Genomic DNA, 24,560 nt, shown 5'->3' on the forward strand with positions numbered 1-24,560 from the left:
GTGCCAAAAAACCAGCAGGTTTCTTGACAGATAAAACAATATATTTGGTATCATATGGTCGTACAGCTCTTGGTATGTAAGCTTCCAAAAGTATTGGAATAGGACTTTTGGTGTTTGGTTTTGCGCAAAAATACTTTGTTGGGCACATATCAACCCTCATATCTCAACAGCACACTAGATTCCTGAGAAAGACGGTCTCTTTTCATGGCTTTCATTAAGCAAAAACTGACACACACACACGCACGCACACACACACACACACACACACACACACACACACACACACACACACACACACACACACACACACACACACACACACACACACACACACACACACACACACACAGGAAAGAGTGCAAGATATCATACAATAAAGCTTTGGCTTTGTGGGAGCTTGGTGTTTGTATGGCCCCCTATAGGTGAGCAGAAGCAGTGCGGTCCGATAAGGCGGTATGGGTCTTGCGGCTGGTATGAGTGGCTTGTTGACAGTTAAGCAGTGTCCAAACCAGGCACACAGGATGGGTCTTGCTCAATATTGACCGGACATTGGCTTGTCGTTCCTCCTACCTGTAAGGCAGAGATTAAGTAAGGAAGTAGAACCAATAATGAATATATGGTTATATGGTAAACATTAAAACAGGTGTGTATGTTGTGAAGGAAACACGTCTGGTTATACCTGATTAATTTCTTACACTATTAAGATACATTACAATACGGCAGCCTAATTTACAACCACACTCATCAAATCAAATAGCACGTGACAAATTAAGCTCTCTCTTATAGGGTTCACATTCTTTAAAGTTGCTAAACAAAGAACAATACATTTTGAAACTGTACCTTAGAACCTTGTCCACTTCTCAGTTGAGATGTGCCATCTTTGGGGGTTACATTATGACCATTATGCTCCCTTGGGACGGACCAGCCTTCATGGGTCTCTTTTCTGCAGAACAGGCTGTGAACCATGGTTAGGTTGTTATGAGTCATCCTACACAACAGCATTTAAAAGTGTCTTGAAGCACTGTGTGAATAACAGGCTTGGAAAGTTATGTTCCCCTAAACGTATATAAGGAATTATATCATTGTATCCATACTTTTTGGGGGATTTGGTAACATTTTCCAATAAGGATACAATAATTAACCATTATTTAACAATAGTTAATGCAGTAATAAGCGGTGACTAACAATTAAATAACAGTAAATTAACAGTTAACCTATGGTCTAGAAATAATTTACTAATGATGTTCATGTTGACATATGGTGTTCATGTTAAAATTGTTACATTACATGAATCAATAGGGGTTTACCCTAACCCCTATTAAATCATTTATAGATGAATACCGTAGTTAACACCATTAATAAAGGACCATAATTTACTATTCGGTAATTTTTAGTTAATTATTGCTATAATGTTAACACAACTTTAATCATTGTTATAATGTTAACACGTGTTAATTATTGTACCCCCATTGTGAAGTATCCCCAGGGGGTTCTCACCTTCGCCGGTATCCAAACATGAGGAAGAGGACACAGAAGATGATGCAGGCCACGGCGATGTGGATGCCCACGATGACGCCGCTCATGGTCCCCTCGCCATCCCTGCACTGACAGGCCAGCTCCCCTCCTGTGGCAGAGGACACAAGGCCCGCAGCGTCAGCCACGGGACACAAACACATCCGAACCCCTGGATGACCTGGATGTCTGGGGACTGAAAGCCTGTGACACACGGCCCTGCTGTGACACTGTTGAGGTCATCAGACAGAGCGTTCCCGTGACTACAAGATGAGAACAAGGTGAATAAGAGGAACACATCTGCCCAAAACAATCACATCAGATCACAACGATGCAACCAATCTGTGAGCAAGCGATGAATGGCAGGGGTTGACGTAATTCATATTCAGGTAGAAGTTACCAGTGCTATGCACGCTCTCTTCTGCCAGCGACACGAGCCTGTTGGAGGAGGCGCTCTCCCCGTTGCCGTTGTAAGCCACGAGTCTCACCTCGTACACGGACCCCGCCTCTAAAAGAGCCAAACAGAGTGGGGGTCAGTTATACATGTTGTTGAACCTCTGAGTTCATCAGTGTTGGGAGATTCCAGGTTAAGAAAGTGTTGCAATGCCATGGAGTGAGTTCACTGAGCCAGCTGATCCCACTCATTGTCCCTCTTAGCGTTACTATTTACAGAATACTCGTAGAGTCCATTTAGCTCTCATATCCCAAACGGTCAAACTTATTTCAGTAATTATTCTATTTATTTTTGCAATGTATCTTTGTCAATATTACCAATGCAGATTAGTTATACTGTGAACCCACACACACACGCACGCACGCACGCACGCACACACACACACACACACACACACACACACATACGCACACACACACGCACACACACACGCACACACACACGCACACGCACACGCACACACGCACGCACACACGAACACGCACGCACCCAACTGCAGGCTTACCGAGGAATGAGATGGTGTGGGTATTGATGTGGAACGGCAGCTGGATTGGCCCCCCAAAACCTTCATGTGGAATCCTGCGGTAGGAAAGCCGGAAGCCCTCTGCCTGACCGGCCCTACTGGGAAGCTCCCAGTGGACCTGAACGGCACTGGAGTTGACCACCTTGGTGAAGAAGTTGGGTGGGGTGGGCACTAGAAATGTGACAAAGCATGTGACAAATTAGAATTTCTAATGGAAACAATAAGGGAAGAATAATAAACAGGGAAACCGTAGGTAGTATCTGGATAAAGCATACAACAATAAAACACAATTCTATTGCATTCATTTTCCACTTCCAAAATCGGCCAATAGTTGGAGAAACCCAAAATGGGTTTCTCAAAATATTGGCCGGAGAAAGGCACCATAGAGCAGGGACTGTTGGGCCACACTCCAGACGGAGCTATATCATATTATTAACTGTTTATACGCACACTGTATGTTTGTTGATAGGTTGACAAATACTATTTGACCTGTTACACCACTGAAGTGGTCGTCAACCAATCACATTGCTCACAATCACTGATTGAAAACCGACACCCACATTATGTTTCATCTTCATAAATGTTCAGTTAAATTGAAGTTGGTTATATATTCAGGGTTATCTACGTAAGGATGAAAATCCTAGTGTGTGCTCCTTACCGCCCCCTAGTGTGGTGGCCACCACTGCTCCAGAGTGCTGGCTCTCCCCCAGAGGGGAGTAGGACTTCAGGGAGATGGAGTAGGTGGTGGAAGGCTCTAGCTTGGTGAAGTCGTGTTGGTAGATGGTCTTGCTGATGGCTTCCTGTAGCTCCTGACTCTCCGTCTCTAATAACATCAGCAGGAGATCAATGTTTAATGCAAATGGCTTTTAGCATTTTGCATTCACCATAATGAAAACTGAAGATATGCGTAGCATGTCATTTGAAGTCCTTCTGCTCGAAGCAAGAATTTAACACAAACTCACCGCCCATCTTACGAATCTGCAGCACATAGCCAATGATGGTGTCGGTGACTTCTGCTGTGGGCTGGCTCCAGGTGATGTGAAGAGCCACGTTGGACACGGCACTCGCCCGGAGACCCTGGGGGGAGACAGGGAGGTCCTGCACGCGGGCCACAGCCAGCCGCGCACTGGCCTGGTTGGTGCCCGCACTGTTCTCTGCGATGCACTGATAGATGGCCTCGTCCTCGAACGTGATGCGAGTCACAGCCAGGGTGCTGGAGGAGAGAAGAACGCGGACGACTTAACAACGATCCGTCCAAACATTTCGAGGCGTAACACATCCCTGCAGCCCTACAATCCACTTCCATTGACTCTCAACCAATACTCAGATAACAGAAGATGACTACTTTGAGATCAAAAGGTTGAGAAACCTGGAGAACCATCGCAAATGCAAAAAGTACAACATTTAATGGTTGCTTTGTTTGTGCTTAACTTATATAGCAGATCATTAATAACAGAATTATGAAGGTTTTTCAAACGATTGAATGAGTTTCTCTGCAGTAAACATACAAAACATTGTTTACATTTTGCTTCAACATCAACCATAGAAAAATGACTTCTGTGTGTTGCCTACCTGTTGTTGTTGGTGAGTTTGAGATTATCTCCAGCGAAGAGCACCTTGCCATTCTTCAGCCATATGATGTGGGGTTCTGGGACGCCTTGAGCCACGCAGGTGAACACAGCACTGCCCCCTACTGGCTTGGAAATGGACTGCGGCCACTGCAGGAACTCAGGGGGGGCTGGGGAGACGAACACAGAGTACCAGCCAACAGAGGGGATGCATTAGTACACAATGTGATCAGGCAGACTGGTTTATCAAAAGCAACTTGCAGTGCATTCAGAAACATGTTGTTTAGAGGCGGTGATGATGCATATTGCACAAGGACACATGTTAGGCTGCAGAGATTTTAATCTTTAATCTTCTTTACATTGTATAAATTTCTTCACCTCACATGGACAGCTCAAATAGACAAGGAATTATAAATAATGAAATAAACCACACCCATTTCATCATGAAGAAAGTTATAAGATTGACACAATCGTATAACTATATTCATGATGAAATGGGTGGATACTAAATCAGAGTATCCAGTTAATACAAATATTTCACATTTCAAAGAGCTATTATTCTCATTCTAATAAACCTCTCACCAACTGTTCAACAATGTTTCCCAGAAAATAAAACCAAACTAATCTTATTAGAGACATAAGAGCTGAAACAGCAAGTTGGTGTGTTCTGTCGCTATGGCAATATTCTGAAGGACACAATCACATTCCTGCTGCGCTAATTCACAGTTTAACATAAAAATAGATCATATAACTACAAACAATCAATATTAATTATATTTAATGTTAGTGTGTACCAGACATAGCTGCAACCATTATTTCAACAGCTTTCCAGCGAGACCAGCCAACTGAGAACTTAAACAATGTGCTCTTCTCTCCCTTATTTGAAAGAATATTCATACTGGCTTGAGCCAAGTCTTTGTCTTGCACATTGTGAAAGGACAGCGTTACGTGTGATTCTGATCTGTCCTCTCTACTCAGTTTAGGTGGAAAATGGCCATATACCATTAACCATAGTTAAAGATATTGGTGTGTCCTTGTAGTTTCTACCTCAGTTGGAAACCAAGTTTTTTATATTCATTCATGAGTTTTTCCTTATCTTTTTTATCATCATAAAATACCATAGATGAATCCCTGCTTGAGGTCTTTGCATTCACATTATGTGATTCCTGAAGTGTTTTTCTCTCTTTACGTCCCCTTTGTGTGGAGGGTCCCCTGTGAGGGGGGGTCTCCCCTCGGCCATCATTCATCTCTCCAATCAAATCTGCCTCCACAGGGTTTCCTCCTTCAGCCCTCCCCCTCCCCCACGTCGGACCGTTCCCAACCCCTTTTCCCTTCTCATTGAATGACCGTTTCCATGGAGACTCCTCCTCCAAAGGCCCAGGTCAATGTCAGAGGTCAGGGGTCAGGGGTCAGCGGGGTCACTGCTTAACCCCAGAAACCTGCCCCACACTTAACATTGAACATCTTGCTCCCCCCCCCCCCCCCCCCCCCCTCGTCCCTCCTCACTGCCCCGCCGGGTCCTGCTGCCCGTCCCCCTGCCCACCCTGACCCTTTGTCTGGCCCTCTTTGTCTCCCCTCCATCAGCCCAGTGGACCGCGGAGAGACAAAGCCTGGTGACAGGTCACGTTCTGGCTGCCCTAGAGCCCATTCCGGAGGAACATGAATAAGCAAGTTCACACGCTCACCCACATCCACACTCACACACACAAACCCACATTTGGATATATATAATATATCATGTTATAAAGCATGTTTACTGAAATAACATTTCAGAGACTTCATGCAACACTGACCTTATCTGGAGAAAAATGCATCAGCACACACACACACAGACACACAGACACACACACACACACACACACACACACACACACACACACACACACACACACACACACACACACACACACACACACAAACACCCATTTTTTTATATATATATATATATATATATATATATATATATATATAACATGTTAAAAAACATGTTGACTGAAATAACATTTCAGAGACTACATGAACAGCTGACCTTATCAGAGCACAAAGAAAGCCGTTCACTAACCACCTTTGGGGAAGATCAATAAATTAATGAATATATTAGAGATCAGTTGCAGAACCCCCCCCCTGTAAGGAGGATTGTCAATCCACTTGTGAAAGACAGATAGGGAGAGCGTATCGATTGTTCTGAAACAGTCTCACACAATATCAGGGACGGATGGACGGATGAATGAATGGATGGATGGATGTAGAGATGAGAGGAGGGAACATAAAGGCCTGGGAGTTGGATAGACATCACATGAACGAGCTTCATGTGGTGTTAATTCTCATTTAAGGTTATTCACTCATTATATCTGTTGACATAAATAACAAGCAGGCCTTTGTGTGCAAACATTCTGTCATCTTCTTCCAAATGACCACATGAATTGCGATTTTAATTGCCCAATTTCAATAAGGAATGAATGAAAATTAGGTGTTCATTCAGCTGTTTGCATCAATGTTTTAATAAAAAAACTCAAATGTAAAACGAAGTCAGTGATATGGAACAAAACGCTTTTGTCCCATGTCAATTATCACAATATAGATGAAGGGATCTCATTCTACCTGTTTGTGTGAATGTAGTGAGCTCATAGAGGCCTTCCAACATGCTTGTGATGATCTAACTCAGGGATCTACAGTATATTATATTGTTTTGGTGATGCCTCTTCTGTTCATTAACATCATTTTTAATCATGATGGCGATTTCGCCATCAGAAAATTCAATGAAAAGTTTGGGGTGATTGTACTGAAAAATTTCCCCCACACACACAGACACACACACACACACACAGACACACACACACACACACACACACACACACACACACACACACACACACACACACACACACACACACACACACACACACACACACACACACACACACACACACACATACATACACACACATACATACACATATGCAATAGTATTGATACCTCATTATCAAGCAAGCAGCTGAGAGGAGGGGAGCATTTGCATTTGCGTGTTTCAGGAGGCAAACCCCCATATCCTCCTCCATCAATATCTCTTTACAAATTTACAAATTTGAGTGTGCAGCTGCAAACTATATCATGAATGGCATTAGTTTCCTCACCCTGGACATGACCATTAAATGAAATTATTTATTAGAATTAGAATAGAATTTCGTTTTTGATATTTTTTTTGACAGCCAATCGAATAAGTCCAAAGGCTGCTCTATAAATAAAGAACAGTCACAAAGGTAAATAGATTGCATTCCTGTATCGCTTGCATCCACAACGTTTTCACAAATTTTAGACAATGAGCAGCATCGCCATGCGCTCGCCTATGATCGGCGGAATCAGTGATAGACAGGTCTAAGTTACCTCTCTTGACAGACAGGTTTGAGTTACCTCTCTAGATACTCAGCTCTACGTTACCTCTCTAGAAACACAGCTCTATGTTACCTCTCTAGAAACACAAATCTACGTTACCTCTCTAGAAACACAGCTCTACGTTACCTCGCTAGAAACACAGCTCTACGTTACCTCTCTAGAAACACAGCTCTACGTTACCTTGCACCACCAGCCTGCCGAGCGCCGTCCTCCTCATGCGGGTGCCGGGCCGGTTGGCGGCACACACGTACACCCCGGAGTGCTGCAGGGACACGTCTGAGATCATCAGGTTCCCCGTCCCCAGCACCTGGATGCCCTCCACGCCGATGGAGCGCCCGTCTGTAGGGGGGGGGGGGGGGGGGGGGGAGGACCAGGGAGAGGAACGCAGGAGATCAATTGTTTTGTTTTAACGAGCACAGAGAACGCGTCACGTAGGCTACATAGTACATCATCCTGTCACATCGTTGTCTGTTCACTCAGAGTGTTTAATAAGGTCTGATGCTGCATGAACATAAAGTGTTGACTTTTATCAGACTTTACTTAACATTTCTTTTTTTTTACATTTTGAATTTTAATATTACAAACATTTAAAATCATATTTTAAGTTATTCATTTTTTCGCTCATTGACTACAAGCTCTTTTATAAATATATATTTTAAACGATGGTACCATTTTGAAGTCAAAATACTCAGACCATTAACTTAAGGAAGTGATACAAGACATGTCATTAGCGGCAACTATTAAAAACTAAATCTAATTTCACTGACGACATTGGAATGTTGCAGAATATTACTTTCCCACTACCCCAACAGGAGCTTCTATGTGTGAAATGCAGAAACCAAAGGGTCCTCCTGTACCTAGCCTGCTCCAGGAGACGATGGGTCTGGGATTGCCAGTAGCAATGCACTCCAGGATAGCGGTCTGGTGGACGGTGATGGTGAGATTCTGAGGTCCAGACAAGATGAATGGTTCCCTGTAAATCCTGGATGCACCACCTAGGGAGAGACAGAGAAGTGTGAATAAAAGGGTCTCTGATCGTCTCCACTCCTGGAACACTGAAACCATAATCTCTGGACGGTTCGTTCTGCTGACATTCTGGATGCAGCCTATTTCTTGACACTCTCTATACCATCAATTAATGAACATCGACAATTGATCTGAGAACATTTTGTATTGAATGGAAGGTTAGAATTGAATTAGTATGGAATTATACTGCATTGTAATGCCGCCGTAAGTACATTGAAGATATCTATCTTGCATTCATGAGTTTGCATTGATGATTCTGAGCGTAGTCCACCGAGTGTGCCTAGTTCAGCGACACCCGGTGACTTTTCTGATATGCAGATGATGGTGTAATACAAACGTATGAGTCACAATCATAAACCAAGCGATAAACCATCAGGAAACACGCACATAGGGCAGGGTACACCTTAAGTTCAGTGTAAGGCCTACTGCTTACCCTGGTAGGCACACAACATTACATTCGGTTGTGATCATTTCCGACATGGATTCCAGCAGATAACCCAAAGTCTGCCTACCTGTAACATTGAGCACAGCCTCGTGGCTGAAGCGCGTGTTGGCGATGTTGGAGGCCACACAGCGATAGACACCCGCGTCCTCCGTGGTCACCCCGGTCACCTGCAGAATCCCCATCGGCAGCAGAGTGTACCTGGGAGCCAACGATAGGATTCATCGTCATTTCATCCTTTACTAACGGTGTTTGTTTTTGTTACAGTATTCATTGATACATTATCTGATAGGGTTAGCGTTAAAGGGTTAACCCCCACCCTAACCCACTACTCCTAACCATATCCCCAATGCTAATGCGTAATACTGCATTAATTAATGTTGATTAATGCTTGATTAATGGTTATGGCTAATTGCTGTTGAGGAACCAAGCCTAATATTTTTTCTCTTGTAATCATGTACAATTATATGTAACAAATGTAATTCTGATTCTGATTCTGATTCTAACTGGGAATCAGAATGTATGTCGCGTCGCATTGCCTTTCGTGGAGCCGTAATGAACGCTTCCACTCCAATCACTGCTACACTGGGCCACTGACGCGTCCCTCTATGAATAAATTGTGTGTTTTCGAAGAAAATACACATGTGTGTGTGTCAATAATTGAGTTAAACGAGCCTAGACTTTGTTCATACAAGGAACATTTAAAGATAGACGCCATTTGAAGGACAATCAGTGCTGTCATTGGAGCTTCAACTGAGTTTGGCTGGACGGACAGATGTTACCTTTTCTCTGAAGTGCTGAGCTGAACATGGTTCCTCTCCCAGGTGATGTTGGCCTCTGGGATACTCTGGATCTGACACTGGAACCGGGCGACCCCCCCCTCGTCCACTGCCATGGACTCGGGATGGGTGTGGAACTTGGGAAGGGCTGAGAAAGATGTTGGCAGTCGATATGTTAGCAATTATCAGAACAAGTTCATTTCAAAGAAATTCCAAAACCAATTCGGGCATCAGGCGGTCGAATCTTAATGAGTGTGAAGACAGTGCTGGAAAATCTGTGAGTTAATCTGAACCATCGTTCAGTATATAGATATACAGAACATGCTGTTTGAGAGAAAGATGAAACTACGTGCTTCTAGTTGTATAGTTGTATTCTTCATCTTTAGAAACATCGAATAGATCATAGCTCTATACCTATTTGAATTACCGAATAATATTGCTGTGTGTATCGTACGGTTCCGCAATATAAATGAAAAACAACAACTGATAAACATGTTCATGTTAAAGTAACCAGGAGCAGCAGCACATTATAAACTGCAGTAACCACCTCAGTGCATTGGGTCTGGTGCATAAAGCAGGTACACTTACAGGCCAGCTGGACCCGGGCCTTGCGGCTGACCAGCATGCCGTAGCGGTTCCGGGCTGCGCAGTCGTACTCGCCCACATCCCCGTCGCTCCGCTCCCGTCTCTTCTGGAAGCTCTGGATGAGCAGCGTTCCGTTGGCCAGGACTTGAACCCGCTGGCTGGCTTCTACCGGGGCCCCGTTCCGCCGCCACGTGATCACGATGGGGCCCTCGCCCTGGACCTGGCAGTCCAGCAGGAGCATCTTGTCTCTGACCGCGTTGACGTCGCTGGGCTCCCGCAGGAAGGAGAGCTCCGTGGCGCTGCCTCCACCTGAGGGAGAGAGAGCAAAGGGACTGAGTACACTGGAGAGAGAGAGGGCAAAGGGACTGAGTACACTGGAGAGAGAGAGAGGGCAAAGGGACTGAGTACACTGGAGAGAGAGAGGGCAAAGGGACTGAGTACACTGGAGAGAGAGAGAGGGCAAAGGGACTGAGTACACTGGAGAGAGAGAGGGCAAAGGGACTGAGTACACTGGGGAGAGAGAGGGCAAAGGGACTGAGTGCACTGGAGAGAGAGAGGGCAAAGGGACTGAGTGCACTGGAGAGTGAGAGGGCAAAGAGACTGAGTACACTGGAGAGAGAGAGGGCAAAGGGACTGAGTACACTGGAGAGAGAGAGGGCAAAGGGACTGAGTACACTGGAGAGAGAGAGGGCAAAGGGACTGAGTACACTGGAGAGAGAGAGGGCAAAGGGACTGAGTACACTGGAGAGAGAGAGAGGGCAAAGGGACTGAGTACACTGGAGAGAGAGAGGGCAAAGGGACTGAGTACACTGGAGAGAGAGAGGGCAAAGGGACTGAGTACACTGGAGAGAGAGAGAGAGGGCAAAGGGACTGAGTACACAGGAGAGAGAGAGGGCAAAGGGACTGAGTACACTGGAGAGAGAGGAGGTGTTACGGTTTGGTGGAAGCATCGTTAGATGCTAGCAAAAAGCTAAAACAGGATCATTTTGAATATTTGCTTTGAATACCATGCTATGCCGATGCTGTGTCATTTGTAATCTCTCAGCAAATTCAGCAGATGGTGGTAAAGTAGCTTAAAAAGTAAGTGAAAATAACCTACTTTTAATTATTGTACAGTGTACCTTAATTGATGCCATCATTTGAACAATATGGTCAATTATCAGGAATCACCATACAGCTGGTAAAACTCAATCAGGTTCATATGATTATAGCCAACCAGGAGACATTGAAATCAGGTACCCCTTGGAATGGCAGATATAGTCCTTGCTTGGCAACTATCTCGCTGCACGTAACAAAATTCAGGAGGAAATAGAAAGATGGATTTGAATTCTTTGCTTTAGTCTAAGCCAACAATTGAATACATTAACATGATTATGTTGCCCAGACTAATATATCTATTTCTGTTTATATCTTTATTATAACTATGATTATTATTTCGCACCACAGATGACTTAAGACATGCAGGTTTAACCATTTGGATAATGCTCAATGGAATAATAATTAATTAAAGAAGAAATACATCCCATTCCCCAACAGGTAATCATAGCTGATAATAACTTATAAAGTCGCACAAATTCTACAACCCCTGGGTGAAATGTACTCTTAAATATGTTAAATTATTATAAAAGAATATCAACTAGAGGTAGATATTGTGCTCTAAAATGGTGCATTTGACTCCAGATTGTCCACCTAATAAAATGGATTCTAGAAGGACTGGACAGTTGAAGGAATAACACTTCTATGCAATTTAAGAAAGATGGAATACTGCTCAGCTTTGAGCAGTGTTTTAATTGGTATCTGCAGATGCAGCATTATGTTAAAATGATGACACAACTGTAAAAGGATAATTACATCTGAAGAGCTCAACTTTAAATACATGGTTGGTGAAGATAGCAGCATCATTTGAACAATTTGCGTCGCATTGGAGAAACTGGGTTTACTCTTTAACGATGAAGTCTCCTATAGACTTGATTTTCACAAATACTGTTATAATACATAGTTGACTAAAATTATATTTGTAATTTATTTTTTTTACTCTTCTGAAACGTAAGATTTTGATGCTTGGGAAATTTTAAGAAATGATTTATATTCTAAAAGCGCTTATTATATTCCCCAACAATAGTAATATTGTTTTCTACAGGACTAGATGTAAATACCATACATTTAAAAAAGTGCACGAGTAAGCTAGTGAGGTCTTCCTGGAAGAGGAGAGTCAGAGGAATCCTCTCTTATTCGTGTGAATCTACTCATTTGTACTTATGACTGTTGATTACCATCTGGTACGCTGACATTACTGACAACAAGGAAAAACTTTAAAGTTTCTTGGCACATCCAAGGGAAAATGAACAACAAATGTTAAAATACAACTAGATTTGACTTGACCACGGACCGAATTGACATCTGGCTGGATTTCAAAATATTCAACAACCCAAAGGATCCTTGGTGCTTCATACACACGGGGTCATATCCTGACACCCTCTATGGAGCCTGCCGTGAAGGATGACAATAGTGTTGGTGCTCTGCTTCCCAGCACCCTGCCCCCAGCAGCGCTACAATGCCCCCCCCCCCCCTCTGAAGAGAGCCATATGCCCTCTCCTTTGCATACGCTTAGCTCCACTTCTTTCAGTCCTATCTCTGAGGTGACTTTCCCATGCCACTGGCGGGCTCTATGCTTAGTTAATCCCTGTTGACATTGACCTCAGTGACACACGCTGGACCTGCTATTATATTGAGGGGTGACGATCACGCGAATGGGGGTTCCCCCCTTCTGATCCGCTGAACCGGCGACTGCGTCTCCGTAACACTAGGGCGGGTAGATAGTGACCTTGATGGTGAAGTTCCCAAGGTTCAACATCAGCGTGTCCAGCTGCTCTCTTGTCTTCTGCTCTTTGGGCTATTTCACATGTGGGCAAGTGTGTATGTGTGTGTGCAAACAGGGAATCCAATTTCACAAGAGATATAATTATTTCCTGTGCGAGCTGGAAGAACTCCCCATGTGGCTGCAGTTTGGTGGGTTTTTCAGCACACAATCTAACAAACATTCTTATTTCAATTTGTAGAAGAAAGATGGTAAATATATGGTCACTTTGAGGCTGTATTATAATATTATGAATCTTCAGCTATTCCCATTTAATTTTTTTTAATCTGCTCTATGTTATTAATATTTTATTTATATGTCTGCGTTGTAATGAATGAGATTCACCCGCCCCTACACAGATACAGCAAGCAGGGATCGCTAGTCTATTGCTGGTCACTCTGTTCCAGTTATATAATCCCACACCTGCCCCCAGTGTTTTACCTTGGGGAGGTGTTAATCCAATTCAGTGGTAACATATATTGGTAATATAAATCTGTAACTTTTAAGGAAAGGTGACTCATGAGGGGCGTGATGTTTGGAGCCATGAGCCCCATCCAGCCTTCTTTCCCTCAGACAATGGATAAGCAGGGCTGGTTCAACATGGTGTTGGCCTACAGAAGCACGCCCTATGGTCCCCACTGTCCAGAATAAGACATGTGTTATCTCATTGGTACCTCTGTCAGCACCTGTGATGCGGGCCCCTAAAACTAATTTTGCTTAGTTGGTCTAGGCCAGTCCATAACAGGGCAATATCATACCATGAACCCATACGTAAGTAATGGTAAGTAAAGTGATACCATAAGTAATGGTATCACTTAAATCCACATTAGTTGGGAACCTGATTGCGATATGGATATGATAGAGCTATCCATGCTGTGGAGAACATAGGTCCAGCTGAAGTGGACATAGGCCCACTATGGATTAAGCCATCCGGGGTTACTATTTGTGTGTGTGTGTGTGTGTGTGTGTGTGTGTGTGTGTGTGTGTGTGTGTGTGTGTGTGTGTGTGTGTGTGTGTGTGTGTGTGTGTGTGTGTGTTTGTGTATGTGTGTATATGTGTGTGTGAGTGTGTGTGTTTGTGCGTATGTATATGTGTGCGTGTTTGTGTGTGTGTTTCTGTATGTATGTATGGATGTGTGTTTCTGTGTGTGTGTGTGTGTTTCTGTGTGTATGTGTGCATGTATACGTGTGTGAGAGACACTGAGAGGGGAAACCAACGAACATGGAAAAAGCCACGGCTTGAAAGAAGGGGGGCTGGGATGCTCTCCCTGGAGAGCCCACATCCACCCACCCACCACACACACACACACACACACACACACACGCACGCACGCACGCACGCACACACACACACACACACACACACACACACACACACACACACAGACACACACACACACACACACACACACACACACACACACACACACACACACACACACACACACACACACACACACACACACACACAGGGTGTGAGGGTCGGGTCACCGAAAAGACGGGTGCAGCAAACATTAACGTTCACCACCCGGGTCTCAATGTGTAGCCACATTGGGGGGGGGGGGGGGGGGGGGTTGGCAATAAGGAATATGGAGATGAGGGTGTGAGGGTCAGGTCACAGACAGAGAGGGGGTACTGCGGACACTATTGACCTGATAGCTTGATCCCTATCCACTGCCAGCTGTGGCAAATACAATGGTGAGGCTGAGATTGTTCCCTCAAAAACACACATCACATCTCAGCCACAAGTTCCCCTTAAAAAGTTCATCCTACAAGCCCTTAACTATGAACTGATTGCTCTGTTTCCTTGACCATATGGAGAAGTCTATCATGTCTCCTTCTCTTCTTATATCCTTAAGCTATTCATCCTTTGACGCAAAGTAGTCCTGCTATTTCCAGAAATCTCCTGAATTATAATAACTAATAGAGATAGCCCTCAGGACTAAAAAATCCCTTTTATTTCCATTAGACATTAAGCCTAGTCTATTTGTTGGGCCTATTCAACCATCTGAATAAAACCCCTCGTGAAACACGTAGTATACCTTAATCAAACTAATCATTCATGCTTATAGTTAATTCGTTAAATTACAATGAATTAAAATCTATTTTTCTCAGTCAAATCTGACAGTTCAATGAATGTGTAGACCTAGACCTTATTAAGTTAAGTAGTTATTAAGTAGCTATTATATAAATAGATAATACTATAATAAGGTTATTATGAGCCGGTTCACTTTTGCCAACAGGCCTATCCTCTGATGAATCAACTTCGCAAAGATGAATGTTCACAGTGTTATTTCTAGGCAACAGATTCGATTATTTCAAACTACTTAAAATCATACTTACACAAGCAGAATATGGCAAAGGAGAGAAGTGCAATTCTTAGTATCATTTTGGACGTCCAAAAATCCTTTTCGTCTTAGGTGTGAAACTTTGTCCCCCAGGTCCAGCAAGCTATTGAAAACAGGCTATATAAATAAGATATATTATTTATAGATTCCTCTTGTTTGAGTTGTTAACAATCCTCTGCTTCGGCAATGCTCGATGCTGGATCTTCATTTAAACGTTGTTATTCGTGATAGTGTCCAGCACGAGTCCGGTAACCTTCAATCTTGACGCCATTTAGTTGTACGATGTCTCACGAGGGATGATGACCGCCTGGGGAGCGCTTGTTAACTGTTCACACTCCTGTCGCCAAGACGATCCGCCCGGTCAGTGCGAGGGTGTGGTCACCGACGCTTAGCTCGGACATTGGCAGCAGGTCTCTTCCGATCAACCAACCACAACCAGGCGGGGAGGGGCGGTGTGGCTTCAATGCCAGATTGGTGTATTGAATTTGCAAATGAACTGTATTTAAATCTCTGATGGCTATCGTATTGGCAATTCTTCTCTCCAAATCTGCCTTGTCAGATAGGCCTATCAGTCACAATATTGCATAGCGGACACAAATATTTTAAACAGCACACTTGAGATAATTTGGATCTTCTGACCCATCTCAGTATATCGTGTCTTCTTGATGATGACAGGCTTTCATCATAGGCTATAGCCTATATGACTCAAACTCTCCAAACTCTATGAACTCTATAGTTCAAATCTGTTCGAATGTTCATATTTCATATTTGTTGGAGTCAAATATTATTGATTTAATATAATGGAATAATAGGATTTAAAAAATGTTATTAAAGAAGCTCAAAATATTCATATTTCAATGTTACATTTATATTATCCGAATAAGACAAGTGTAGTTAAAATAAGTAGTGCATTCATTATTATCAAATGGGGGATTGAAACGTTTGCTTCATTTTCAGAGAGGTGACGTGATCGTGTGATCAGATGTTTACACCTGGTCACCTGCACATTCCCTGATGAAAACACATTAACAGCATATGTCGTTTCTCCACACACTTGTTCACCTTGGGGCCATGCCCTCAGTAAACCTTCAAAACGTATTGAAAGCACTATATAATATACAACAAAGTGATAGCTTTAGAGATTTTATTTTTGACTGCTGTTGCCCATCAATGAAAGGACCAATGATTCAGTAAAGTATACCAGTGACTCAGTTTCCTTGTTGAAATGAGAAAGTAATTATATTTGACATCATACTTCCTAGTAATTTTAATGTGATATGATGAAGGAATGTTGTTTATGAAAACAAATCAAATTCCTTTTAAAGATATCACTCACCATGCATACTATTGCCATTCTTCCATGCCATTCTTCCATATGATATCAAATCACGCTATTTCATCTGCAAAGTATGGCTAGGATCACACAATATAGATGGATCAAAAAAACTCACAAGAATACCCTATCCCATCTGCAATAACACCACTCATGCAATCCACTGATCTCATGGTTATTGAGAGGTACAAACATCAAGAGGTAGACACATCCTAAGATGCTCTGCTCTTTAGGAAAGGACACGAGAAAAGAAGGAACAGTTTTCAGTTTTTGAAGTAAGAATACATTCAATATAAATGTGATCATTGGTGACATAATGCACACACAGACACACACAGACACACACACACACACACACACACACACACACACACACACACACACATACACACACACACCCCCACGCACACTGGGAAGCATGCAGACATAGATAGATGTCTTTGCCAGCCTTGACAAATTCAATCCCAGCATGCCAGGTCTAGAATACTGGTTGCGTTTGCTAAGGTAGCTAGCCAGAGGCGCCTCTATGTTTTAACACTGGTCACAGCAGTGACTGCAAACTGGACCTTAATACTACACCTACAGAGCAATGTGGTGCTGCTCCATACTGTCTCGAGGTGAAAGCCTGCAGGCGAAGGCAGTCGCAAATCTGCAAAAAATCTCATTACTATTTCGTCAACTTCCTCTTCCTCAGAGTGGTGACCGACCTCCCTCTGATATTGAAAAATCGGAAAAGCTCAAAATAGGATTCATAAATATCATATCCATGTATACTAAAGCTCACTTGGTCCAGGATCTAATCGATGAAAATAAGAAAGATACCCTGGGCCAATGTGAAACCTATTCTGTTGAGTTGTTGGGGATTTCAACATTTGGGTGAATAACTTGTCTAATTACAGATACGTTTGGCTTCAAATAGCTTGCCCAGCACCTCACAATGGTGGCAACATGTTGGATTTAGTCTTGAGCCGTGCAATTTGAATGTTTGACCTCATGTCTTAGCTTTATCTGACCGCTTTCTGCTCACTTCTCAGGTAGTGGTATCCCGCTCCCCCCGACGACAACCACAGCGGCCATCATATCCCCCCTGCCACTATCACAGCCATGGCAGGTGAGTTAGCCCTGTCTCTCGCTCCTCTTTGTCTTTCTCTCCACGGACATTCTCACTGATGACCTCAACACGGCCTCAGCTGCATGTGCCGTTGACGGCGCTGCTGCTCCTCTGATACTTGAAAAGCGAAGCAGGGAAGACCCGCGCCATGGTTCACTGAAGACACTTGCAGTGAAGACAAGTCTATCAATGCTTCAATCCTCAGCTGAAACACCTACTTCTCCAGTGTCATTTATTTAAACCAAAAAAAAAACTTGAACGTTTCTCTTCGATGCTGTAAAAAGTCTGAGGATGAATAACATCAGAATGTGGGCTCCTCCCCCTCGGCCTGCAACTTCATGGAATTCTCTGAGAACAAAATGAAATTAATTTGAACGAAACGTGTGCTTCCTCTCTACTCTACATCTTGAACATCCTGCAGCAGAGGCAGCACGTGAACCCTCTGAAACAACCTTCCTGCAGTTCACTATAATCTTCCTTGATGAACTGTCAAAACTAACACAGGCATCGAATCCCAAGACCAGTGTGCTGGATCCTCTCCATACCAAACTTCTGAAAAAAAGAAATTCTCTTCCCATAAACAATTGGATAAATATATTCATTTATGTGTAAATTAGAAGACTACAGAAATAACCCGGCCATAAACAATTAAGATAAATATATAACTAATTTGAGTTCATTTATTTATGCATTTATTTATTCCTTTCCCTTGCAAGTTTGAGAAAGGTTGAGCGGCAGTAAACAATGTCGCCGTAATGACCACATCTCCAAACCACCAGCGGCGCTGTTTTGGCCTTGAAAAACCAATATCTTGATCCCTAGCCAACGACAGCTGTGGCAAACAGAATGGTGAACTGTAGATAGTCCACTCAAAACAACACACAACTAAGTACCGAGGCTAGTACTCCTTATCTATTCATTGTTTTCTCCAGGTTTCCTTAACCAATATGGAGAAGCATTGCAATCGACTAATCGCATTGTGGATATGTATCCTTCTAAGCCAAATTGGCCTACTATATCCTGAATCCCCTTAAATAATAATAAATTATAATATAATAGAGATATCCCTCTGAACAAAAATGGAAGGCCCTTCATTGCCATATGCTTGGATATTACTGACTCTATGGTATTTGTTCATGCACGGTAGGCTATCGCCTATTTGTTGTTGTAGAAAATTAGTCTACCATCTGAATGAAAAAATCTATGGGATATATAGCAGACATAAAAACATCAAACTAAACATTCAAGCCTTTACAAAGTTAAGTCCATTGAATAACGATACAATGAAAATGCCTTAATGTTTTAAAATCCACTCCTTCACTGAATTGTGTACACTTATCTTAACCACTAACTATAATATCTATTATATCGATATTATCAAAAAGTCTGCCGGTGGATGTCTGTGAGTCAAGGGTCTTCACATTGTGGCAATGACAAAGACTAAATTGTCATTGTGGCGTAAGGGCCCATGGACATATTATAAGGGCCCCGTCTCCAGGGCACTGGGGGCGCTGTTTCGGCCTTGGAGACGTTCTGCGTTTTCCACGTCAGCCTAGACAGGGGATGTAGCATTGTACGCATGCGTCGGTTTAGTTCTTCTCAGATTTGACTGAAAGGTAGAGCCTTCGTGAACGGTATGTATATCTAAGAGTGGGGTTGAATATAATGTATTAGTCTGTGGTTGAAATGTTAGCAATGTTCGGCATTGGGTCGAAACAACGAGCAGGAATTTGCGTGGAAGGTTGTTGTGTATTATCTATTTTGGATTAGAATATGAGCAGTCAGTGTAGGCCAGTCTTGTACACGTAAGCGTAGTGACCAAGCTTGAGTGTGATATGGATCAGAAACAAAAACAATCCTTTAATAGTCGTGCTTTTCTTTAAGATGTATTCAGTTTGGAAGTCACGCTGCATTTTATTAAAAGTAAAACTTCAGACCAACTGGTTGACTTTAGTCACTTGGTACGTACCGGTATGTACACGTACTCCTCGGAGTTCACGGGTCTACTCAGATTGAAAAACCTTCCACATGATGGTTAATGTTAAGTGTGGTTAGAGTAAGACAAAGTGAAACTAGAATTTAGATACTTATTTTTTGTCGATTATAATGCGACTCGATTGAATCCCGTCTTTTACAAAACGTGTCATCCATATGTCCTACTACAGATGAAGACACTGTGCATCTTTGCCCTGCTGGCCGTGCTCGGCCTCGGGACCGGGGAGGAGGGAGCCCGGCTCCTGGCGTCCAAGTCGCTGCTGAACCGCTACGCTGTGGAGGGCAGAGACCTGACTCTGCAGTACAACATCTTCAACGTTGGCACAAGGTAACAGCGTTGGCAAATGGGCCGTTGTCCAGCTCCTTAGTTTAGCAATAAACAAAATATATATATTAATCTTGACTTGTAACCAATATTACATTCAGTCATTCATGAGTTGCCAATGATCATTGGCCAATATACGCCCAATACACTTGATCGGCTGATCAATTTGAAATGTAACCAGACGATTGCAGCCAAAGTATTTTAATGTCAACACAGTGAAGCAAAGGCTTTCTTGAAATCAAGACTTTTATAAAAGTGTTTTCTGCTGTTAATAATCCCAGTAAACAATGAATGCAACCAATATGCTACGTTGATGAATGATCCCAAGATGCTAATATGTTGATTAACAGTTGCATGGGCTGGAGTCGTCTAACTGAAAGCCTTTTACCTAAAATCCTAACGCAAGACCTGCAGACTTTAAAGTGATACCCTATGAGCATCCCGTATGTCTGGTTTATATGCCTACGCCACATCACAGGAGGCAAAAAGTACAAATTTCAGCATCTCCCATGCACACATGTATATTGCCGATCGCACCGTTGTCATAAACAGCCCAGACACGCACTGTAAATTAGTTCAACCATTAACACATACGATAATGAACGTGGGACGGTCCAACTCATTATTTGTTGTTCACAGCTTGGTCACCACAAACACTTCCTCCTGGTATAGGACCGAGAAAGGCCTACGGGTCCTTTCCTCCTTTTGTGCTGATTTTTTATCATAGGCAAAACTATTACATTTGATTGATTATTTAAGGAACAACACAATTTCCTTTGGCTCAACAAATTAACAAAATGTACATATATCGATGAAATTACGAACCCTTATATAATCGGCATGCAATGATACTCGAAATTCCACATTAATAAAAATGTCACCTTTTAGAAGAAATCGGTGATGCCTAAGGGCTTATAACAGCCGGATGGTTGCAGCCCTACTTTAATCTTGGTGATTTATGAATACAGATACAGGTCATTGACGTGCAGCTATGGGACATTTGGGGAGCCGACCCAGAACCTTCTGCCCAGAATAATTATTCTATCCAATAGTCCAACCACGCCGCCCTTCTCTGCGGGTGTAAAGTGAGTGTATGTTTAAAGGTTCTCCCAAGGCGTTCGCCTTGGGAGAACCTTTAAACATACACTCACTTTACATCACTCACTCCCATGTCTAGCGATCCAATATGTGTGTCATTTGACTTGGTTTGAACCAATCAGACGTCGGCTGTGTTCTAACTCCGTCCACATGTCTCACCTGTCCTGTGATTGTGTATCTCCAGTGCTGCCCTGGAGGTGGAGCTCTCCGACGACTCTTTCCCCCCTGAGGACTTCGGGATCGTCTCTGGGATGCTGAATGTCAAATGGGACCGGATTGCTCCGTATCCTTAAAATGACTCAAACGGACATCCCTACAATATTAACAGGATTTATTAGACCGTGGCGGCTAGCCAGCGTTGGCTTGTGCCTGGATTTATAGGACTCTTGTTTTAGTGGAATATCATTCATGTTTCTAGTGTTTGCCACTGCTGCTTTGTAGCGGTAACCTGATCAAAAAAATAGAATCCAGAGGTGTAATTAATTACGGTTTTATATTGACACTTGTCAGGTTATCCGTAATGCATGAAAGTTATACTTCTGGGCCTAAAAGTCAAAGTTCTAGTACATTTTATATGGTAATTAATGATTATTCCATTAAGGGTGTGTGATTAAAAATGCAGTATTTTGTTATGTGGCACATTTTACACATTGACAGTGTTGCGACCTTAACTCTTGGATCCCCAGAGCTAGCAATGTCTCTCACACGGTGGTGCTGCGCCCCTTGAAGGCTGGCTATTTCAACTTCACATCTGCAACCGTGAGCTACCTGGCCCAGGAGGGAGGACAAGTTGTGGTAAGCTCAATGTATTTGAGATGAGTTATTCTGTGGGACGGGACCTACCTCTTTGTGGGTCTATTTAGATGGAGACCATCTAACCTCTACTCATCAGGGTATCGCACCGGGTCTGGGGAAACCCCCAGGTCGGTCAATAATGTGTTCAAACAGCGTTCCTGGGATTGTATCTGAACCTTGAATAGGATTGGCTCTCAGCCAATGAGGTTCCTCATGCTTGTTTTGGTGCAGGTTCAGGTGAACTTCAGTAACCTCCCTGCTGTAGCTGCTCCGACAGAAACAAATGGGGACATTCCAGTTCAATATGTTCACTGCTTACAGTTATAGAACGTTTTCTTATTAGGTATTTGAAATTCTCTATGTCGTTAATGCAGCGAGTAGGCTTTTCCTAAGCTCTGAATAACCAAAAGGCCAAATATGCAACACAAGCACGCCTCTCCTCCGCCTCCGGTTCGGGAGCGTTGAGGGGCAACGGGTAAACAGAGAGCTCCTTCTGAGGAGAGGAGATCTTTTGGTCGATGGCAGTGGTGACGGTTAGGGGATTGTGACTGTGGATCACCACCAGTCGGACAATAATTACAAAGCCAGCACAGCCCTACTGCCAAGTTCTGGTGGGCTTCAATTAGAAAATATCAGCGGCACATTAATGAGACTGTTTGATTTTACAGCCACGTTTTCTGTGTTTGCTTTGTCATTTTGGAAGGCTGGAGAAGTTTGTGGGTAGTAGAATTGGCTTTTTGCCATGCGTGGCTGCAAAGAAAACAAGATTCACTTGTTTTCTATTTCTGTCGGGGGAAACATCTGGTATACCGATAGGAAAGATCATCAAAAGCTGATCATTGGTCAGCATGCTCTTTGGCTGTAGCCAGAACAATGCTTCTGCGATTCCTTTTTCATTATGGATATAGCGCTTGCAATGAGCTGTCACAGTCACTGCGGTATTCACGTACATTTTATACAGGCGCACAAAATCACGTTACAACATGCCGACGCAGAAAGGCAAACTGGAATTTGGGGATTTCCTATGAAAAAAAAGCTTCTCGTTTTTAAAACTAAGGGTTAAGTATATTTTTCACTGATTTGAGTACAGTCTGAAAATACAATATTAAAATCATGCATACATTAACAACGTTACGTCCACTTCTCCAAAACGAATGTTCAGAATCTGTGGGCATTTGAAACGCCTTATTGTGACGTGTTGTCTATTTTGTCTCTCCATAGACTGGCCTTGCTTAGTGACAGACACACTAACATGCAAACTTGATGGGCGATGTGAATAGAGTGTTTGAGCACAGCCCCTGCTGTGCCTCATGTTTGGGGGTTGGTCTCTAACCCCGTGTCTCCTGGCCCCCCCCCCCCCCTCTCAGGTGGGCTACACCAGCGCCCCGGGGCAGGGAGGAATCCTGGCTCAGAGGGAGTTCGACCGGCGCTTCTCCCCTCACTATGTAAGTGGTGCACTGTAAACGCGTGGTCGTCGGTGTCGCGGCTCCGTGACCCACCTGTTATCACCTAGCTCGGGGTCTGATTCCGGTGTTTGCTCTCCAGGTGGACTGGGCTGCGTTCGGCGTGATGACCCTTCCCTCCATCGGCATCCCTCTGCTCCTCTGGTACTCCAGCAAGAGGAAGTACGACTCCCCCAAGTCCAAGAAGAACTGAGCGCGCTGCAGGGTCGGGATGGGGGGTGGGGGGGTGGAGGGGGTTGGGATTGGGATACAGATCTTAAGGCTTCAATGTTTGTTTTTTTTCATTTCTAATTTACCCATATTGGGGTTAAAACAAAAAAGTGATTCAACTTTCAGAGGGCATCAGGGTTTTGACTTTATGATAGGGAAGTTGTGTATGAGCTTACAAAAGCACACGGAACAAGCACGTTTTACATCTTCACAAGTAGGAAAATGGTTCACTTTTCCTAACTGTTATTGTGGCGACCTCCCCGGAAACCCATCAACATCCAGAAGCCGGGAACCAGAAGCTATCAGGATATTGGGCTGGCCTTCACCTTTGCAATTCACATTTCAACGCTACATTGACATTAGTATACTTTTTGAACTCTGGTTATTTCTTGTACAGGATTTTCTGTGTGAAATGAAACCTCAAAAGAGAATTAAAGTTGTTTTTTTGGAAGAAAAGGTATTCGACTTGTATGTTTCTTGAACCAAACGATTGGCAGTGAGTTGGTGATGGGTACAGAGAACCACTTTTGTTTCAAGGTCAAAGGGGGATTCGGTCAAGTGGGCTTACATTTGATATGGCATAAAATAAATGCATAGAACCGTAATATAATGGCTAAGTAGTAGTAGTATAAGTAGTAGTCCTTAGTTTATTTTCATGCAGACTTGTGAATGGCATCCTGAAACCTACTTTGGTGGCGTTGTGTCCACTTTAACTTAATCAATCGAAAACCGCATTCCATTAGT

General features: G+C 43.3%; 2 protein-coding genes across 2 annotated transcripts; one reads left to right on the forward strand and one right to left on the reverse strand.

Annotated features, from left to right (window-relative positions):
• Positions 1-301: 301 nt before the first annotated feature.
• Positions 302-10,601, reverse strand: LOC115536080 (immunoglobulin superfamily DCC subclass member 3; the record flags this gene model as incomplete). Its single annotated transcript, XM_030347732.1, has 13 exons — positions 302-570; positions 841-955; positions 1,498-1,624; positions 1,913-2,020; positions 2,472-2,660; positions 3,148-3,312; positions 3,452-3,702; positions 4,062-4,227; positions 7,631-7,789; positions 8,308-8,445; positions 8,989-9,119; positions 9,701-9,845; positions 10,286-10,601. Coding segments are annotated over 13 exons (2,088 nt in total), but the record flags the coding sequence as incomplete, so codon positions are not given.
• An 8,853-nt stretch (positions 10,602-19,454) lies between these two features.
• ssr2 (signal sequence receptor, beta) lies at positions 19,455-24,276 on the forward strand. The gene is made up of 6 exons (XM_030347727.1): positions 19,455-19,564; positions 20,096-20,253; positions 21,533-21,631; positions 22,035-22,143; positions 23,511-23,588; positions 23,689-24,276. The coding sequence occupies exons 2-6, from the start codon at positions 20,096-20,098 to the stop codon at positions 23,797-23,799; spliced, it is 555 nt and encodes a 184-aa protein (XP_030203587.1). The 5' UTR covers positions 19,455-19,564; the 3' UTR covers positions 23,800-24,276.
• Positions 24,277-24,560: the final 284 nt, after the last annotated feature.

This window comes from Gadus morhua, chromosome 22, assembly GCF_902167405.1.
Source record: "Gadus morhua chromosome 22, gadMor3.0, whole genome shotgun sequence".
In the NCBI taxonomy this organism is placed as follows: domain Eukaryota; kingdom Metazoa; phylum Chordata; class Actinopteri; order Gadiformes; family Gadidae; genus Gadus; species Gadus morhua.

Excerpts from the sequence above, each read along its gene's own strand:
- ssr2 (XM_030347727.1), top strand. The coding sequence starts at position 20,096 with ATGAAGACACTGTGCATCTTTGCCCTGCTGGCCGTGCTCGGCCTCGGG. Across the intron at positions 20,254-21,532 it reads ATCTTCAACGTTGGCACAAG|TGCTGCCCTGGAGGTGGAGC; the intron begins GTAACAGCGTTG and ends GTGTATCTCCAG. Across the intron at positions 21,632-22,034 it reads AAATGGGACCGGATTGCTCC|AGCTAGCAATGTCTCTCACA; the intron begins GTATCCTTAAAA and ends TTGGATCCCCAG.